Source organism: Chaetura pelagica, unplaced genomic scaffold (assembly GCF_000747805.2).
Source record: "Chaetura pelagica isolate M959 unplaced genomic scaffold, ChaPel_1.0 scaffold69, whole genome shotgun sequence".
In the NCBI taxonomy this organism is placed as follows: Eukaryota; Metazoa; Chordata; class Aves; order Apodiformes; family Apodidae; genus Chaetura; species Chaetura pelagica.
This window is the reverse complement of record NW_009970724.1, coordinates 9,061,521-9,082,451: the sequence shown is the minus strand read 5'-3', so window position 1 is coordinate 9,082,451 and position 20,931 is coordinate 9,061,521. Positions and strand designations below refer to the sequence as shown.

Below are 20,931 nucleotides of genomic sequence, written 5' to 3'. Positions count from 1 at the left end.
AAGAGGCGAATTCTGACCATTTGTGTTTGCTGCTTTGTATGATGATGTTCCCATAGCAGGGTTGGCAGAAGTGACCTTGTGAAACACAGTAGCAGAGAAGCCAGGAGTGAATCAGATCATGGCAGGCAGCTGGAAGGAATAACTTCTGAAGGTGCTCCTGCAGAAATCAGATATTTATTTTTTTTTCCTCACCAACAGCTGAACTGACGGGACAGTTCTGTAACTGTAAATTTAAAAGATACTTCTAAAACTGTTTTTTTTTTGTTTTATAATTCTTGTTACATTTGGGATTCTGGTTTAAATGATGCTAATAGTGTATTTCCACAGCAGGCTAGAGGATGAACTTGAGTGTGAGCTCAAAGACTTGCAATAGATCTTTGGCATAGCAAGCCAATTCTGGGGGCAGATCTTTCTGAAAACTAGTCCTAGGAAGAAAGGAACTAGTTTTCAGCCAGATCAGTTTTGTTAACTGATTATAAGGTCGTACTAAGTACCAGCAAAAAAGGGAGAGGCAAAGGAATGAGTGGCCAGAGGTTTAAAGAGACTGTGAGGGTCTAGGCAGAGTTAGTGTGTCACTTCATCCTGGCATTACAGCACACGCTGCTGCAGCCTGTACCAACTCTTGTTCCCTCTATTCAAGGTTAAGTTTGATGGGGGTATTTAAAAGGTGGAAGAGTGAGGGGTGGAGAGAACAGCAAGCAGAAAATGCCCTTTGTAGACAGCAAATTAATCAGCCTTCTGAGCTGTAAGCTTTTGGCATATTTGAAGTGGACAGTCATCTTTTAAACTTGCCTTCCTAAAACCTGCTTCTTATATGCAAAGACATATGTGTTTCCAGTCTTTCTGACCTGGAAACTTCTTAGTACATCCTTTCATATATCTCCAAGTAAGAGTCACTTCTAAATATTAGTTCTGTCAATCTGAAATTGAAACTGCTCTGACAGATGTGAAATAGTCTTTCAAGGTAAAAGATGTAAAAGATGTAAACAAGGATAAGAACAAAGTAAATATATACCTAATTATTTTTTTTAACAAGCAAATAGTAGTTATTCTTTTTTAATAGGTTCTGATCCTGTTTATGGCAAAACTGTGAAGAAAAAAATAAAAAGGTAGGCATGTAAACAGCTTCTGTTTGTCAAGCGTTAGGACCTCAGCAAGCCGTAGACCTCCTGGTCATTTTCCCATGCTTCCCTTTCACACTGTCCTTTCTTCTCACGAGCAGAGCAGAGGACACCAAGATCCCTGGCTCTGAGTCCTGTTCCTGTCCAGTGCCAGATTAATCAAACCTGAGGAGTTTTGCAGAGAACTTAGTGAAAGAACTAGTGAAAATGGAATGAAGGCAAGCCCACACAAATTCAATAAAAAGTAGTTTTCAGTCAAAGTATGTGGGAGACACCCATAGCTACGGACCATGGTTTTCCCTGGGAATATTACTCTTCAGCTGAGAGAGAGAACTTTCCGGCTTTCTTTGTATTTCACTCCATATCATTCCACAACCTGTTTTGCCCTGTTTTTCTATGAGTCTGCCATCTTGCAGGATTTTGTTAGGGAGTCTTGGACTTTGAGATTCTGTGAACAGAGCCACAGGAGCTGGGCATTTTCTTTGCAGGTTTGCAATATTAGAGCACTGCTTAATTAAGCTGCAGTCGTGGAACAATTCTGCTGTTTCCAGTACTCTGAACAAGCAGAGGAAAAAGCCCAACCTCCTCTTGAAGTTCAGTTCAAGGAAAGCTGTGTTCTTCATAGTCAAAGTGTAAGCTGCCTGTTAAATGTAGGTTGCTAATGTTGGATAGTAAATGCTGTTTCTTCAGTTTCAGGGAAGATTGAAGTTAAATAATAACTTAGTGGACCAGCAGATAAGTTTGTGGCTGATAGTACTACCCCTCCCCCAGTTGCATACTCTGCATTCCTTCAGAACAAATGTTCACTTGTTGCTATAGTGTCTAAGATCAGCAGTCAAGAGGGGTGTGTGTGTCTTGAAGGCCTGTGAATGTTTAAAATGTAAAATCAACTCTTATGTGCAGTCTGGATATTTCTATTCACTTAAATAATTAGCATATCTGTCTTTAGGAAACCTGCAAACTATGTATAAGAGGGCACAGGCATTTTCCATTTTCATGTTGCTTTTGAAGCGCAAAACATGCAATATAAGGTAAATCTCAGTTCTTCCTTCTTTTCACATTTCTTAGAAAAGAATCTCAAAATGCTTAAAGAGCCTTACCTAGTTTGTTAGTTAGAATTGCCTTCCCTTTCCCTCACAGTAGCTAGAGTAATGAAACTGAAATTACAAGATTAGCAAGATGAAAGGTGAGGAAAACAATGAGCAGTCAGCTTTTCTTTTTTGAATCTAAATGTAAAGTTGGGCCTTTCAACAACAAAAATTAATCTAGTATAGTTTGCAGCTTAAGAAGCAGGGGAACATACGGGCATGAAAGCTTGTATCACTTATAGAATTCCCAGCACCTGAGAAACAAGATTTGATCCATATCTAGTGTGAACTCTTATGTTCTTAACAGCAATTCCTGTGTACATGTAAGGGCTTTTGTGTTTAAAAACAGTACAAAAACCTCTTGCTTTAAATTAGTTTCCTACTCTTGGCAAAATGTATTATACTGTATCCACACAATTACTCCATTTTCTCATTTCTCGAATGTATTAATTTATCAAAGTTGCAACATAGAACATGAACATCAATACAAGTAATTTTTGTATGCCTGAGAGCACAGAGTTATGAGTTGTGACTCTTGTTTTAATGATCTTGACTTAATGAAGACCTCATGGGCTAAATAATTCCTTTTTCACTAGTTTCACTGTGAGTATTTGTTCCTCCTATTTATGTAGTTAGGTCACAGAACTAAAGCTGACTTGTTTCTTAATTCCAGGCAAATGTTGATCTGATCTGTCACTTGCAGTGGTTTAGTTATGTTAGATCTCATGTCTCATTATTGGATGGGAGTTAGAACTGCATGGCAGGGTAGGAGATTCAATACAGAGCCTATTTACCTTATTGATAGGTAAATAGGGATTTATTTTTTTTTTAAGGAAAGTAGGAATTTTATGAGGGCTCATTCCTTCATCTCCCTAAAATGCCCTGTTTTGTGAGAGACTGAGATGACTCACGTAAGCCTGTAGAAAATAATTACGTTTGGGTTAAACCTTAATCTTAATGACATTAGTTACAGAACAGTGTACTTGAAAAACATCAGACTTTCAGATATTTTTTTTTAAGTCTGTGATTTAGCTGAACAAATGACTTTTTCTTTTTACCATGTTTTCCTTGCTTACTGATTGAAGGTACTTTCTTGGGCTAGTTTTTAAAACTATGTAGGAATTCTTGTTTGCCAACTTTGGTTATCATTATTTTGGACATACTGTCAACTTAAGACAAAAGTTGGTTTATCAAACTTACCTCTTCAGAGTTGTGTAATGTGTCATGATTAAATTGCTTCAGATATTTGAGCAAGTCCTGTTATACATTAAATCTAAAGTGGGAATGAAAACCCTATTATTACTGGGACTTAGGTCTTTCACCTCCTGACATGTTTATATGTGAAATAACATATGGACTTCTAACTTTTTTTTTTTCTTTTTGGTAAATGGGTACTGGAGAATGTATGGGGGAAATAAGAAAGCTGAAAGTTCAAATTCTGATGACATAAGCAGTTCCAAAGAGCTATTGTAGTAATATAGTGTGTTCCCTTCTTCAAATGTATTGATACTCTGAGCTGTGTTAACCTTGGGTTCAGGGCCCATAGGTGGGTGTTTTAGCAGTTCATTACTTCAAAAAGTTGTTAGTACTACTTAGTTATGAGACAGAATGACCCATGGTATTATGTGGCTATGCATACTGTGAATGTTAAAAGAAAACAAAGGCTCATATGGTGCAGTTTCTTCTAAATTTTTCACTGTCTTAGCCCTTTTCAAGTTTTAGAGGTTTCCAGGATGTGGAAGGCCTGATGAGGAAGTTTCAGCTAAGATGAATTGAAAATAGTGTTGTCTTTGAGTAAAATGAATTACAGGCTTGTAGATCAAAAACTTGCAGAAAGTATGGTGGAGTTAAAGCACAAGCGTGTCCTCTTACCCTGTGCCTTTTTAACAAGAGGTTTTGAAATCTGTAGGATTTTGGGATAAATTTTGATTTCGTAGTATATGATTTCTAAAGGGTCCTCTTTGAGCTTGTATTGGATTTTTTCAGTCCATGCAGGTGTGATTTGTTTTAGGCTTTGTGTTGTGAGCAGATTTAAGATCTCAGTTAATGTTCTGCTTTTGGACTGCAGCACATTCTTAGCTCTGTTTGTAAGATCAGATGTTGCTGAAATATCTCGATGCATTAGCTTCAAGACTGCTCAATGTTAGCCAATTCCTATTGCTGTTTTAGTGTTGATAGTGATATGAAAGTATTCTGTAGTATGATGCTCAAGTAATTTTGCATTTTTGTCTGGGTTTTTTGTTTGTTTTTCCCTGTTGTGGTAGGATGTTTTTTGTTTCATTCATTGATTATATATAGGGTACTTTGTTCTTTATGGCACCACAACTCAAAGTCTGTCCAGAAGTACTTCAGTGCTGACAAGAAGAATAATTATGTTTAATGCAATCACTAAAGTGGAGGTACAGAAAAACAGAACAGTACTGGTTCATTGCATGAGCTGTGGTCTCAGCACACAAGTAGGTTAACCTCTGCCAGCAGGAGAGCAGTGGAAGGAGACAGCTCTTTGGAGAGGTAGTTCTATATATTTTCTGCTTCATTTGGTAATGTGCGAATTATTTATCTGAAAGCTTAGTAGTATACATAACTTGTGAATTGTGATAGTTGACTGAAGACAGTTTGTGAAGGGCCTTGAGAAATTACCCATGATAAATAGTTTATGCCAGTGGTGAAGAAGGGGAAACTAGCAGTAGGATTAAGATTGCAGAGTGGTCAAATCAAATGCTCTGGTATTTATGTTTAAGCCTTTGTGTTAAGAATAAGCAAATACATTCAGCAAGGAATGGAGAACTACTAGCTGTAGCTGGCTTCAGCTGATGGCTAGCTAGTAGTTTTTAGAGAAGGTGGCTGAGAACTTAATTTGGAAAGAAAGCAATAGGTCTAGAATGTACGAATAAATTGGATTCTTTATAATGAGAGAGGCATGTTATACAGCAGCCAAATGCTGTGTGCCGTTGGATGAAAAATTAAATGCATAGGACTGCTATTTAAATATATACTTCACCAAGTTCTGTTTGTTTCTTCTAAAATTTTCAGATTCTGTAACTTAAATTTAGCATTGACTAGCTGGAATGACAACTTCAGTCATACTAGGAGGAAACAGATGTGTAAATACAGAACCATAAAGCAAACAAGTTCTGTGGTTTGTATTTTTCACTTTTCTATTGCAAGGTATTTGTAAAGAAATACTCCTCAATCAAAAATGTACAGTGAGCTGTGCAGTGGGTTGCTGGTGTCTTTGGGTGCATGCAAGAGCCAGTGTGACATCAGTTACTGCTATAATGACAATGTTGTACTGTTTTCTATTAATAAGAAACTGTCAAAGATGTTTTGATGTGAAATATCTGATGCCAGAACATTATATTGCAGAAGGGATTGACTGTCCCTGAATCTAGGATGTGGGAAGATTTTGAAAGTATTTCCACTTGAGCATTCAAATATCTCATGACTGTTGTCACCTGTAGAAGTTGTATAGTCAAGCTTTATGCTCTTGGGTGGTTATTTCAGAATGATCTCAATGCTGGCACTTTAAATCATTAATCCCTTTTGTTCACCATTTTTCTAGACAACTAATGGTACTGGCTGCAGTTTTAGTGATTTGAATCCCACTTAAATAAGTTGATTTTACATAAGCTTTTCCTTCTTAACAAAACAGAAACGGAATATTATCATATCCTATAGCCATCTCTAATTGTGTTTAAAAGATCCTTTAAAAAAATGCACAAAGTAATGCACCTCTTGTTTAACACCATATAATCTCATAATCCGGGCTTTGTGTGGTCTTTTGAGAGTTAGGTGGGCAGGCAGCAGTAAAATTGCTTCCTCACTCAATCACTGACTTAGGCTAAAAGTGGATGGAGCAGCCATGTAGAACAAATAGTATTTTAGACTAAAGGTAAAGTGAGTTAAAGGTTAAGGGTTTTTTTATTATTTCTCAGTGTGGGTTAGCAAAGGTTAAATTTATTTTCTTTTGAATGAATAAAACAGCTTTCCTACTGCCTCTTCTGTGTGCCAGTTTGATAGGGTAAGATCAACTTTCTAGGTATAGTCTTTCTTTTTCTGACTTGTTCTTTTTGTAGAAATTTGTGCTGGGACAGTTGAGTGAGTATTCCTTCATATGTTTCTAGGACTTGAACAAATATGTCATCTTATATAAGTTGCTTAAAGCAGAGAAGCTTTCTTATTTTATTGTAACAGTGTCTTTGATTGGCAAGTGTTCAGTCCAGGGACTACTCTGCTAAGTTTTACTGAAATATCCTTAAATAAGAAATAAGTAGTATTCTTCTGAAAGTATAGTCCCTAATCCTCATGGATATGACTTTTTGGTGAAATGTGAGTGAGCAGGCTTATTGCAAATGTACTAATCATAAAAAATGTAGTCTTATGTCCCTTTGACAATTTACAAGTCTAATTTAAAATGTGTTCTGAAAGTGCTGAAGCATTATCCTCACCTAGTTTTATTCTTAAGCTCCTGGCAGACTCAAAGAAATTACCCAAACAGTATATGAAATAGTCACAGTGTGTTGATTCTCATTTGTCAGAAACAGGTAAATAATGAAGCTCCAGCAATTTTCATTACTGGTTTGTGCTCTTTAAATTTTCGGTTAATGAAAGATTAATGTATTCTAAAGATTAAACTGCATGGCTGAACACATCTAGGTTAGTTGACTTGGAATCTCAAAGCTAGTAGAATACAAAAGTTGAAGGAATGTGGTGTACAGCATTTTGAAATAGATTAATGAAAAGCTGCATTGTGGTAGGGGTTTTTTTTCTGAAAGGCTTCCCTACATACATAAGTGGGGAGTTCATCTATGAATTTAAATATGAAATGAGTGTGAAGTAACAACTATTCATTTGGTGTCAGTTGGCAAATCAACATAATGAAAATATTTTAATGCTTTCAGTGTAGGCAGAAGTCTAAGGTTTTTATGTTCTTCTGATGTATTTTGTGTTTACACCATTTATTTTCTTGACTTTTTGAAAATATTGCTGACATCTTGATTTTTGCCACTTTCATTTAATTTCTGAAAATGAATCTGTTTATACACGGGCAAGAAGGACTTCCTACATATGCTTACACTATTTAGAAGTACAGAATTGGATCATAGTTAAAATGAGGTAGGAATGCTAGCCCAGTTTAAAAACAAACCAAAATCACCACAGCTTCAAATGACATCACAGAGGCTGTTAAGCTTGATTAATGGTTGAATTTAAATGGATAGACTGATGTATTTTCGCCAATCCCTGATAACAAATGACAAATCTGAAGTGGGCTGGTTGTGTTTTTGTGGTACACAACAAAAGCTCATGCTAGAAATCTTACCTGGAAGGCTGTTTTGTGTTTTATCCAAAAGCAGTTTCACCTTGTTTATTTCAAAAAGTCAAGAGAGAACTTCTACCCTTAAAATATTTAAAAAATGTAAATACAGAGTGTTTCTTAATTTTAACCTAAATTTATACTAGCTAATTTTAAGATCAAATTTAATAGTTTAACAGTAAATAGGCAACTGACTTGCCAAATGTCAAATCCTTCCTGGTATCATAAAAATGTTACTTGTGTATAATAAGTGAAATCAAACATTGCTACTTTCAATATACTGTATTCAAGAAGCTATTTCCAGGAAATTGCCATGCATTCTCATGGAATTGGATAGATGTAGTATTCTTCTCAAAAACCTCCCCAAACTTTATAGCTTTTATGTCAAACGTGGGTGTTAGTTTACTATTTTTATTCCTTTCTTTTCCTCGTTCCTCATATTTTCTTCATTGAAATAGTTGCTTAACTGTTTATTTTCCATACATTTTCAGTTTTGCTGCAATATGATGTGATTAAAACATTGGTTGCAGTGGATTCTGGAGCACATGTTGCCAAAGACTGTATGAATTTGGTGTAGTGTCTTTTAATGATGCCATGACAACAAGGGTTGCCATGATACTGATTAACAAAAAGAGCTAAGTCTGGCTAGCTTTCTAATTTGAAAGCTTCAAGTGTGATGTTTCCTGACATAGGGATGGGTAGGAAGCTTCTAATTATGCATCGTTACATGGGGTTGAAATGTAACGACTTCACTAGTATCTTTGGCAGCTTCCAGCCTTCTTAGAGATTTTACAAGGATAAATTATTCTAGAAATTTTTTGAGGTTTTGTTTTTCAGTTAATTAAAATATTTCATTCTGTTTAATTAAAATGTTTCATTCTCCACATTAGCAGGGTGTTTACAGAGCCAAGTAAAGGAGGAAATCTGATAGCTAAGACTGTTGTTTTCTTATCACTCCTGAACAGTGTCCACCAACAAATAAGATATCTACACCACAACCAAAAGGGACAAAAATATTATTCATCTTATATATGAACTATTGATGAAAATCACATCTAGCCCATATAGTTATTGCCTTACAAAAGTTTCCTAGAGACTAGACAGCAGTGACATAGGTCAGCTTTATTTATGGTCAAAACAAAGTGTGAAAAGCACTTTCACTGTGTGTTTTGTGAGTTCTTGTTGTGTTTTGAGAGTGGTAGTGACCTCTGTCAAATCAGACAAATAGGGCAGGCTGTTAATCATATTATATCAGGACTAATAGGAGGAGGAGATAAAAAATAAAATTATAGGTTAATCTGGGACTGGTTCCTGAATTGCAGATATAGAAATTATTGTTTCCAGATTTCCGCATAGATCATTACTGTATGATTTTTTTCACCTATTCTGTTAAGCTCATTGGGAAGTCTCGTAGTCTGGACCAGGTTCAGAACTGAGTGCTGATATTTTCCTAGTATGCAATACAGATGCTGATGAAGGTGTGAAGTGTGATTTCAGTTTGAAGCTGTTTTACTTTGGATTAGCTTTGTTGCAAGTCTGACTTTTGCCTGCTCCCCCACCCTCCAACATAGGCGGCGTAACTACTGATACTGTGTTATCCTCCAGTGTAACATAATGGAAACAGGATGTAATTTACCTTATGCTTAAAATGAGGTTATTAGTAAATAAGAGTTGACAGTCTTTTAGCCAAGATGTTGGTCTTGCAAATTGAAATATTGTTACTCAAACTTATTTCTTCTGAATCGTTCCAAGATGGAAAGTGATGAGATGCTGGCTGTTGAAACTTTAATAACAAGTTCTGGATCCAGCCATTCAAATGTTGGGGAAATTGCTTCCCAGTTTATGTGCTGCTTCTTGCCACCATTCTGCAAGGCTATTCTGTCTAGTTTCTCCCTTTCTCCTGAAGGAGACTGGGATTTATGCAGAACATGTGAAGTGGTACTTGAAACCAGAATTAAGACTCCTGTATTTCAGTGAAAGTAAAAGGGGAGCTGAAGTACACACTCTTCAGCTGATCCCAGGAAAGCAACAATTTACAAAAGGAAGTCCTTAAAATGGGGACTAGACGTAGCAAGGATGATGATTAGTTTTTGCCCCTGGCTATAGTCCAGTGGCTTTGTACACAACTGGCATTTAAGTGTTCTCATCCAGTTGCATTTATTCATCATCTTAATCTAGCAGTAACATCCAGAGAGTGAGTTAGTTCATGGTAGACACTTAACAAAGTCATGGCATTTAATTATGTTCTTGAAAGCAGATGGAGAAGCTGTGCAATCATACAAGTTACCTTGTTTTTATAGTAAGATTTTCACAAGCGAGATGAGTTTATATGTGTTCCCCCCACCTCAAATAGTAGAAGACTGGTCTCTGTATATAAACTTGTGGCTGTAGAGAGTATGCATGGCAGGCTCTTCCACACTGATAGTATCTTTCCCTGTCTATAGCATTCTCACAAGCTTTTGAATTCATGAAGTAAATAATCATAACTTTCTACTTGAAATAGCTTCTTATGGAAAGCAAGACCTTATTAGATGGTCTGAACTAGAATATTTACTTGGAAAGGCTCATGTAATTAGACTTCAGGAATTTTTCACAGATGTGCTACTTTTTTGGTTGGTTTATCTAGATTAATACCCTATATTTCATTTTCATCATTGTGACCAACCAGTTCTTAACAAACTTTTAGCTATGGCAAAACAATAGTTGTATTAGTGATTCCCCTTCTTTTCTGACTGTTAGAAATTGAGTAGCAGAGGGAGAGTCTGCCACTGTTAAAAACTGGTAATGTTCTAGGTGGACAAGTGGTAAGCAGAATCACTCATGCATCTTCTGTACTGGTCTGAATAGCAATGTAGTATATGCAATGGTCATGGAGAAGAAAAACTGTACACTAGTCTGTATTTAAATTTGCCCTGACAAACAGTTGTTGAAACAAACAGCTTCTGAAATGTTTGGGCCAACAATAAATCAGGTCAGACAAAAGAATACCAGCCAACTGACACAGCAGTGCCTTTTCTGACTGCATGTATTATGACCAGCCCTGACTTGGCAGGGAGGGTGACTGGCACTGGCAAGCTTAATGAGCACATTTTGTTTTAAATTAATAGAATCCATAGCTGTAAAGGCATTATTGCTTGCTAATACTTACTAAAGAAAGGCTTCCTGTTGAGAAATACCTGAAAGTAGAAAATAGGTAGTTTATGCTGGCTTTACATTAAAGACAGATGCGTGGTTTTAAAACGTGATGACTTAAACCATCGAGGAGTGGGATGCTAATGAAAACAGTGTGCTACTGAGATGGCTTGGCTAACACTGACAGGCTCCCCAGCTGCTTTGTTGTATCATTCTTGTGCTTTAGATTTGTCGGCTTTGAATACACACTTTTTTACCCTATTCTTTTTTCTCCACTTCTCCTAAAGAGTATGCTTTTGTGTGGTTGTCTTCATGTTTTGGAAGGGCTTGTTTTCAGATAGCACAAATGACAGTTTAAACCCTAATAAAAGATTTCTAGGATAGGCTAAGCTCTCTCCAGGCCAGTTTTTTGATTTGGTGGTTTGTTCTTTTGTTTTTCCAGTTTTAAGAGCCCTGTTTTGGTTTGCTTTGTTGTTTGTTTGTTTGTTTTTAGTTTTGGGGGTAGAAAGCTTACTGATTTTACCAGGACATTCCAGGAGACTTTAGTCACCTAAGCAAACATCTGTATTCAGGTGCTCAAGGAGGTCCTCTGTACTACAGGATCACTGACAGTCACAGTAGTCTGGTTCCAGGTACTAACTAGTCTTCTACAGTATTGCAATTTGTGTTACTAAGTTTCAGAGAGATTTTAAAACAAATATAGCATCCATTGGTGGAGGAATTTCCTGCTTGACTTCATGTAGATAAATGAATTTGTACAGTAAGACAAGGAACAGAAGAAAAACTGAAAGTAAATATTAGTTTTTATGACTGTTTAAGTCAAATTTAATTGCTGCAGGAACTTGTTGAAGGCACATTTCCTCATGCATGTTTTCCACAGTAAACAGTATCTGTTCTACTGTTGTTTTGGTTTCTGAAACATTTTTGGGCTCCTTAGTATTAAAACTGTTTCTATTAATCTGGCATATTTGGATTGTTTTACTACCAGAGGTTTATATATCTGTCCAGAACAGGAAATCTCTGTTTTAGTATCTGAGTGTCAGTTACAGAATGCAGTGTAGTTGTGATTCCTGATGGCTTCTGCCCCTACCCCTCTTAAAGCACCAGTTGTGTCACAGACCTTTTGTCTTCTGGATGCACAGAAACAATGTTTCAGATATTTTGTAAACAAATAATTCTGTAATTAAATCCAAAGAAATCTTGGTTGGGTGTAGCCAGACCTTTGCTTTTGAGAGTACAAATAACTAATCTGCTGCTTGAATGCATTATTTTAGTGATAATGTTCTCCTGGATGCTATGATAAACATATAATTCAACTCAGCAGTGGTTTTCGACTTGCATTTCTCCTTGAAGACTACTGCTTCTATTTCAGACTTAAAGAGGCTCCTGTCCCTTAAGGGTTTTTTTTCTTCTCACTTATTTTGTTTTTTCACTCCAACTCTGTTGGTCTGATGAGATAGCAAATCTTAAAACTAAAAAACTGGATTTGGGGAGCAGATATGCTCTTACTTAGTCTTTTCCATGATTTTTTTTTTTTTCCTCCTCAACCCAACCTGTAGGGAACCTTAAGGGGTTGCTTTATTCTGTAATGACAACCCTGTAGTTGTGGGTCACACTGAACTCCACAAAAAAATTAATGGAGTTCGTTGCATGCCTGTGATACACTCCTTACTGAAGACTTTCTGGCTGGCCATAATCTGTAGATTGGTTTGACTGCTTTCCTTCCTTGCCTCCCCTTCCCTTCTTGTTAGTTGTCCAAAAATCTGCTCACCATGTTTCCTAAAAAGGCATGTTTATGGGGTATGTACATTGGTATTCCCGATCCCATGATTAGGAACTCTTTTCTCTCCTGCTACGAGTGGACATTTCTGCATCTGAAGTCAGGGACACCTTCATCTTGGCCAGGCAAGAGGTGCTTCTGGTCAAACCATGCACTTGTGCAGACCATCGCTAATCAGTTGTCCACAATATTCATGCCCTTCATGTGAGGACTGCATGTATTCTGGTTAGACAGGGACAGCTGGTGGGGAAGGTTTGTGGCCTTGAGCCTTCAGATACCTTCACTGAAACCTATCTGTCCTAGTTCTACCAATATAAAGCATTAGTCCCAATGAAGCATTATGGAATATTTATCTGCCTCCGGAGGTTTGTAGGAAGAGACAAGGTGATGCCTCTGAAGATGACCTGCTCCTTAAGGATTTCAAAACTTCAGCCTACACACTGGACATGTTTCTTAATGAACTAATTGGAGTTACCTTTAAGCTATCTAATATTCTGTTTCCTGGAAGGAAAAAAACCAAACAACAAAACGTTACTATAACTTTCAGGTAAATTTTTTGTGTTTGTTTCACTTTGGGTTTGTGGGCATCCCTACAGCTCTGCTGTCTTTCCTTTTCTCCATTCACTTTGATTGGAGCTACCCAGTACTCCCAACAGTATTCTTGCACTGATGGGAGTGAAGTTGAGGCTTTAATGGATTGAAGCCTGAAGGGACCATTAAACTATCATAGTTACAGAATTTCTCCAAGTATTAGAAGGTGGCAGTGGCCATGCTGGCTCAGACTAAAGCTGCGTCTCACTCAGTGTTTGAGCCTTGATGGCTGCCAAAAGTTAATAGCTAGAGAAAAGTGAAAAAGGTAAGTTGGACATGTGGTACTTCTACCATCCTCTGAACTCCTTCTGCTTAGGAGAGTTCTTGAGCTGTTGCAGGTTACATTGTTTTACTACAATGCTTAGTAGTTCAGTAGACTAAAGAGTGGAATAGTAGTGGAGGGAAAAGAAGTTGTGGGGGCAGGTTCAAGAGGAATTAAATAAATTCAAAGACAGCATGTCTATAAGCAGTGACTGAAGTGCATAGGAACTGTGGTTGAAGCAGTTGTGGGTGCTGGGAGACTGGACTGTGGAAAGTGGCCAGTCTAGTCTCTTAAGCATCATTGCCCATTGCTGTGTAAGGCACAGGCTAGTTGGACACATGGCCTGACCTGGTAAAGGCATTTACTGTCTCATCAGTAACCCATGAGTAACCAGTGAAACGGATAAGAGCTTGTCCAGCCTGTCCTTGTTTCCAGGTAAACTTCTTGTGCCAATGCTGTTTTGCCAAGAAATTCCACAGGTCTCTTACACAAAGAAATCACCCTTTGATTTTTGAAATCTGGCTTCTGCTTGCTCTGTTTAATCATCTGAGGTGTGTTATATTTAACAGACACTATTAAGTCATTGATTCTATGCACTATTTTCATACCTTTCATGATATTCTAGAATTTTTAAATTTTCCTTACAAATCATCTCTTATCCAAGGTCCCAGCTTGAGCACTTGTTGCTTGCATGGGAACTGCTTCAAGCTTATATTGCTTTCCCATTAAATTTCAAACTCTCAACTATAGTATAGCTTTAGATTAATGTGTGTTTGTCATAAACTACCTCTGCTACTAATATGTATGTAATGGATCATGGCCACATTTTAGTACCAGTCTCGACATTTTTTTCCTTTGCTGTGTTTGAGTCCTCAGTTAAAAACAACGATGTATACATGTAAATGAAGATAAAGCTGCAACTAGGTTTCTTTAATAAGTTACATAGAGCTTACTTAACTTACTGGTTGTAAGATGGATTTTCCTAGACTTCTGTGTGTCCTGTTAACGATACATAGCTTCCTACTCCCCTCCAGCCGGAAAAAACACACAAAGTGCCGGTGAATGGTAGATAAACTTTTTGCCTTAGTCTGCTTCCTGAGTAAAGGTTTTTCCTTTGACCATGTATAAGCTAGTTTGAGTTGAAAGAAATCTCCTGAAGCACAGTGGTCCTTAAAGGACTTGCTTTTGCACTTGCTACAATTGTATGTAATTCTTATGTATTCCTCCTGTTGTCTACCCACCTGACAGTAGTGATGTACTGTACTGATGTCATGTTGTACTTTGATTCCTCAGAAAAATTAGAGAAATGTAAGTACCTTTAGCCTAAATATAATATCCTGTAGCCAGAACAAAATGGCTCAGACTTGAAACTGTTGTCTGAGTAACACTGCATCATTTTTCTCTGTGCTGTTATTGTCTGTATTGACCTGTTTGTTATCATGGCCACAGACAACACAGAATTGCCATTCCTTTTTGCTTGGTGGGGAAGTGAGTCAGCTTGTATTAGATCCTCTTTTCTTTTTCGTAAGCTAGACTTTCCTGAATTTGAAAGCATTTTACTGCAACTTGCAACGCAGCACTCTAGTGCATGTGGAACTGCAATTCTGTGCACCAGTATCTCTTCTGTAACAGAACGGAAGAGCTTGTGGTTTTTTTAGAAAACAAGGTGGGGGATGGATTTAAGGGTGTATAGTGAGAGGCATATGCTGTAAAAAAAAAAAAACACAAAAAAACAACACATTGCCCCTTGTTTGAGTATTTTTATAGATTAGACCTAATTCTACAATATAATTTAGGTGTTCCACTTCTTTATCAGGACTGACATGCTTGAAGACAGCACTTAGTAGATCTAGGTACTAGATCTAGGTACCTAGGTACTAGGTATACTAAAGGTACTTAAGATTTGGCTGCCACTTCAGTTGAAAGCTAGTCAGTATTTGCCAAAAACAACCCCCACTTTGTTTAATTCTTTGAATATACAGAATTTGTGTTGAATTTGTATTAGGTGAAGAAATACCTAGTGAGCAATCCAAATCTGGTTTTGTTGACACTCTTTTTTGAATACTTGTAATTTTAAGAATGGTGGTTGATGAAATTACATGAGAAAGAAGAAGATGGTTTAGTTCAGAAATCTTAGGGTACTGGTATAGAGTCGTCCATTTAAAATATATATGTAGTTGTTTGACTTTTTGGGATAAATGAATTTATATGTAAGCAACATACATTAGAAGTAAAGTGTTTGCAAATGCTAGTATAACTCTTTAAAAAATAATTTCTTTGTTCTGAGCAGACTCAGTGTCCGTATGGCCTTCAGTGCAACTAAATACCACCAAAGTGGTTTGTAATGTGATTGGGAGTTAATTGACTGTTCTAATGTAGTTTCTCCTTTACTTTTTGTAGAAAATCAAGATGGTCTGCATCAGGTAGTACATGAACGCCTGGGAGAGTTGTTGCGTGTTTTAAAAGCAGTGATAAATAAACATCAGACTCTGAACTCAGTTGATATTCTAAGTGCTGCAGGAACAGTTATTGCAAAAGTAAAAGGTAAGGAGTTTACTACCTTTCTTATTCTTGGAAAATTGTAATTATTAATCTGATTTGCTCTGGCTTGGAGTAAGAGATTCTATGTATACAGAAGAAACAGGGGTTTTTTAATAGTAATAACTTACCATGTTTAAAAATATTCTAAGTGAAAAGTAATCTTAAATAGCTTGTTCTCCTGTTGCTGTAGTAAGATTCTGAAGCTAGGTGCAAACCCCCATTGAATACCAAAAGCACAAGCCTTTGATCTTGAGCTTTTATTTGCCAGCGTATAGCAGAATAATATCACAAAATAATAAACCTCACATTTATCCACTAAGAGATTTGCCAAAAAACTTTTAATTTAGTGAATTTGTATGAATGTCAGCTCACTACAGTGTTGTATTTATATCCAGCGAAAGAAATATCTGAATGAGCAATTATTCATTTATAAATTTCAGAAACAGATCATAAGGTGATAAGTGTCAACAGCAACAAAAAAACCCTTGTAGACACATGTTAATACTTTCTGTTGCTGGCCTTTTGTTGCTGCAGTTCTCTGTGTGTCAAATACAAATGGTGAAGAACACAGCTGCTTAAGCCCCATAAACCATGGCTGGTTTTTGTCTGTGTAGGCTTTGACTTCAGCTCTTCCTACTCTGGAATATGTCCAGTATATTACTGTGGAATCAGTACAATTTCTTCCATGTGGCATGGAGAACACCTTGAGTAGGGTTAAATCTCCACCTCTTGCCTGTGTTAAATCATGTGGAAAATCTTCCTTCAGAGATGCAAATAAGTTTTTCTCCTTGTTCTAGGGCTTTTCCCCCTTGTTCCCTTGTCTCACATTGTTGATTGATTCCTTAATTATGCTGGCCTTTTTGTCAATTTTTGTGTTCGATTTAAAGTTCATGGTAAGTCCAAGGTTACTTTTTTCCGTTCTAGTGCTGAACCAGCTTTTCAGATCTAGGCTTCTACCTTTCTGCTTCTGAAGTGAAGAATTAAGCACTTGGTTGAATTATATAATCCATTCCTCCAGAGTAGTTGCAGCCCTTTGAATTTGATGACATACGTATTTTTTTCTCTTCTTGGTGGGCACTGTTCTGTCATACAGTTTCAATAGCACTGAATCCTGGTGTTTCATACATTCTCTTTATATGCATTTCTTTCTGCCTGGTTTGATGAGTAGCTGTTATTTGAATACTTACTTCAGGATTTGTTAATTTCTCTTGATAGTCAGCAGAAAAAACTTCAGAACGAAGCTATTTCTAGCAATACAGATATTCACAAATAGTTTTTAGCTTTTGCCCCCCAAACAGATTTTAGCTCATTCAGTAAATATGCTTTCACTTGAAATAAACTAATTACTAAAATTTTGCTTGCATTGTAGAGTTTGCTCACTGGCAATATATTGAGTTTGAGGGGTCAGTCATGGAGGAAATTGCATTATTTTCTACATGGAAAGAAAAACTACTGCTAGGAAAGTACTGTGCATACAGTATAATTACAGAATGTTGAAAGTAACTTCACTCTATTGTTCTAAGAATGCCACTTGAAAAAAAAGCAGTACAGTTGTTTGCCACTTTTCTGTCAAATGTGTACAAGTGGGTCAAGTTGTAAGTCAGCACTTCAGGTACATCTGAAAAGTTGGTGTTCAGTGATAGCTCACTTGAGCTACTTTAAATATGATATTGTATGATGAGAAACATCTCAAAGGAAAAGGCATATAGAAGGAGTTGATTTTGTTACGGTAACAATTTTTGTCCTTGAACTGGAACTGAACTCTAGTTTTTACTTCCCCCCCACACCTCTGGTCTGTACTATTCTGTGAATAACCTTCTCCTGGGCAATGGTTTCACGGTACGCAAAACCTACCTTTAAGACTCCTGCTACAGGATCCAAAGTACAGTGATGAAATGGTGCACAGTGCTGATCTGATGCAAATGTGTTCTTCCAGCTTGAATAAATTAAGTGTTTTCTGGTGGAATAAAAGAGTACGGAATGCAATTGATGTTCATAGCATTCTCACTCTTTTCTCATTGAGCTATTTATCTGTCTCATAAGCAGCATTTATTCTGGACCTAGAACCTGAGGCTGGTGTAAACTCGTTATTTTTTGGCTAAAGCAAATATAAACACACTTTGTGGTGAATTGTCATTCCTGTGATGCAGTGCCCTGTGACCTGGTCTCGTGGAGTTCCCAAGTTAATTGCAAAGTAAGGGAGCTCCAGATCACACTGAAGAAAGTGGTTTCAGTCAGTCCTGCCTCAATATTTTTAGCCTTTGATACAAACAAGTACTTTCATATGAAGACTTTAGTAACACCTGTCACTGTTTGCCAGCCATGTATTGTATTTGTCACGTGTCTGGATATCGAAATGTGGAGTTACGGGGCTTCAGCTCTTTCAGCTTGGTACTTTGGTCCTACTTCTCTGAGAACATCAAAACCTTTGCTGTATGAGAACATCTTACCTCCCCCCAGCATAGCTATGGTAAATGTGAAGGCTGTTTGTCTTTTTGTAGCACCTGTTCATTTTTTACAGCTGGATTTTTTGTGAGGATCACACTGCCCTATGTTTGTATTCAAACTGAAGAGTACAGCTGCTGGAACTGAGGAAGCTGAATTAGAAATACAGCATGTTGTGGTGATTCGTAAGCATATCAGACCTCACATTTGCTTACAGTGGCCTGTCAGTAACACATGCTTTCACAGGTTTTCAGCTGTGGTTATTTCACTGGAAGTAATGTTACTTTTGAATAAACAGGAAGCTACAGCATATGAGGAGCTGGTAGGACAGAACCAGTATCCTTTTTCCTCTGTCTTCCTCAGTTGTGCTAATGCAACGTTATGAAAGAAGTTCATCTGACTCATCTGTTTTTTGTCATTGGAGGAAAGAACTATAAAAAGACATGGAAGCACTCTGTATCTTTAGTCAAATTTATGACTAGGAAGATTAACCTGGCATGGAAAATTTCTAATGTTTATTTAGGAAAGGATGAAATAGAAACGAGATGGGATTTACATTTTTTTTGATTGTTTTTTTTTCCCTTCCCTTCAGAACTAGAAGCATCACTGGTTTAAGTTCCAGAAGAACTTTTTTGAACCTCTAAGTAATGCCAGGATTTCAAATCTAGTTTGTATTTGGAACTTCACATAGGGGCAAATGGTTATTTTGGCAAATGATTGCCTTTGCTCTTAAAGAAATCAGTTACACTAACTTTGGAACTAATGACTATGAGTGATTCTGATTTGTAATCTTGTAAGTATGACAAGTTGCACTGCAGACAGACCACCCCTTTTAAATTAATGCAAGTGGGGAAGTTTTTAATGCTAGCAAAAATTAGAGTGTTTGTGCTCTTCATTAAAGTCTCTCAGTTACTCTCAGTTACTCAGGCCCTTCAGGAGGAATAATATGAACACACAGTTCTGCATTGTATGTCTGCTGCTTTTCCTTCTGGACGGATTGAAAGAAAAACTAGCTGTAGCGTGTTATCTTGATCTTGCTGCAGATAATTATTTTTGGCAGAATAGGTAATTTCACCTTACCACTTCAGACTGAGGTTGCAGGAAAATGGGGCTGGGAGAGAATTTATCCATGCTTACTCAAGACGCCTCACTTGATCTGGAGCTGAGACTTTCTGAAGGATCTTGTCTGGAACCTGTTTATACTCCTGTTTCTGGAATTTACTTCCCAAAGTGGTGCACCATCATTCTCATAGTTTGTTTTCCCACTTAGTGTCTTTAAACAGCTGTTGGCCACAGAGTACATGGTTCTCCTGATCCCATGCTGAATTCAAGTTTGTAGTGTTCTCTTGCTCTAAATTGCACCCTTTGATGCAACTCAATCACTAGAATGAACACAGGTTCCTGGTAAAGCTGAAAATCATCTTGTAGAAGTTCCCCTTTTAGGTATGGGGTTTAGTAGTTCAGCGTAAAATTTAAATACCTCTAGCAAGGTGAAGTAATTTCAGTTCTATTGGTGTATCTGTGATGTAAATTCAGAGCAAAATTATTACAGAGGGAATACGAAACAATTCCTCAAACTTGTCTTGTTGGTATCCAGCTAAAGTTGGGTAGGCTGCCAAACTTGGTAGTAACTATAGACTAGTGAGATTATATGGCACTGAGAACTAAAAGTAGAACATTGGGCCCTGGACAGTCTGTGGATCCTCTCCAGCTGCGCCATCTTGAGAATACTTTTCTGCCTCTTCCCAGTCTGCACACTACTACTCTCTCCTCAGGTTCCTCCCTCCATTATTTATTTATTTTTTACACTTGTTTTTAAAGATGAGTGGTAATCATGAGGTATTGCAAGTCTTCATTTTAGGGCTGGAAGTGTTTTTGGATGTGGTGTCTTGGATGGAGTTTTTGTTTGCTTTGGTGGTATTTTTGAAATAGTTCTGAAAGTTTATTGAAAGTGTTGTTGGGAGTCTAAGGACAGAAAATTTATCACAAAGGTATTCAGTTCCAAGTCAGACAGTTGCTTACTGTTTAAAAGTCAGCTAGTAAAGTATGAACTGAAGTTGTATTCTTGTCTAGGGAAATAAATGGTGGTGTTACTTGGTCTAATATATGAGCAAATTTACTTGCAAAGAGTAAAGCTGGTGTGATTTAGACTTGTGCAGGCTCTGTGGACTGATGGCAAGGTAGGTTTGCTGCTGCCAGTCCTGCATGTGTCTGTGGGGAGGGGAAAGGAGGAAGCAAGTGAACTCCTGCAGGCTCTGGCATGGCTGCATCCCTTCTGCCGTCTTGATTTGATGGAAAGGGGACAAGAGAGTAACTCAAGCTTGTGTGCTGTGTTCACTGTGAACTGTTTAAGCATCATAGTTTAAATGCCCTGGTTGCACTACAGTCTTGATGTCCTCAGGCACTACTTCAGCTTCTGGGATTCTGGCTACCAAAACTTCCATGCTTGTTGCTGGTTCCCCAGCCTGTTCTGTGCTTGATTCAGAAAGCTTTTGATGGCATGACCCTAGAGTTAGAACTTTGCACTGTCTTGCAGCGTTCTGATGTGGTTATCAAATGCACCACAGTTTGAAGACAGCTTTGTTAGCTTTGGAAACACAGATCCACTTTAATGCAAGCTTGGCTTGCATTTCAGATACTGGAATCCGGATTTTAAT

At 37.4% G+C, this 20,931-nt stretch overlaps 1 protein-coding gene across 1 annotated transcript in view; it reads left to right on the top strand.

Moving 5' to 3' along the window:
• ARHGAP29 (Rho GTPase activating protein 29) overlaps positions 1–20,931 on the top strand; it is a 48,456-nt gene that overhangs the window by 6,412 nt on the left and 21,113 nt on the right. Inside the window, exon 2 of the mRNA XM_010006634.1 lies at positions 15,689–15,832. Coding sequence (XP_010004936.1) covers positions 15,689–15,832 — 144 coding nt within the window. The remainder of the gene's footprint in view (positions 1–15,688; positions 15,833–20,931) is intronic.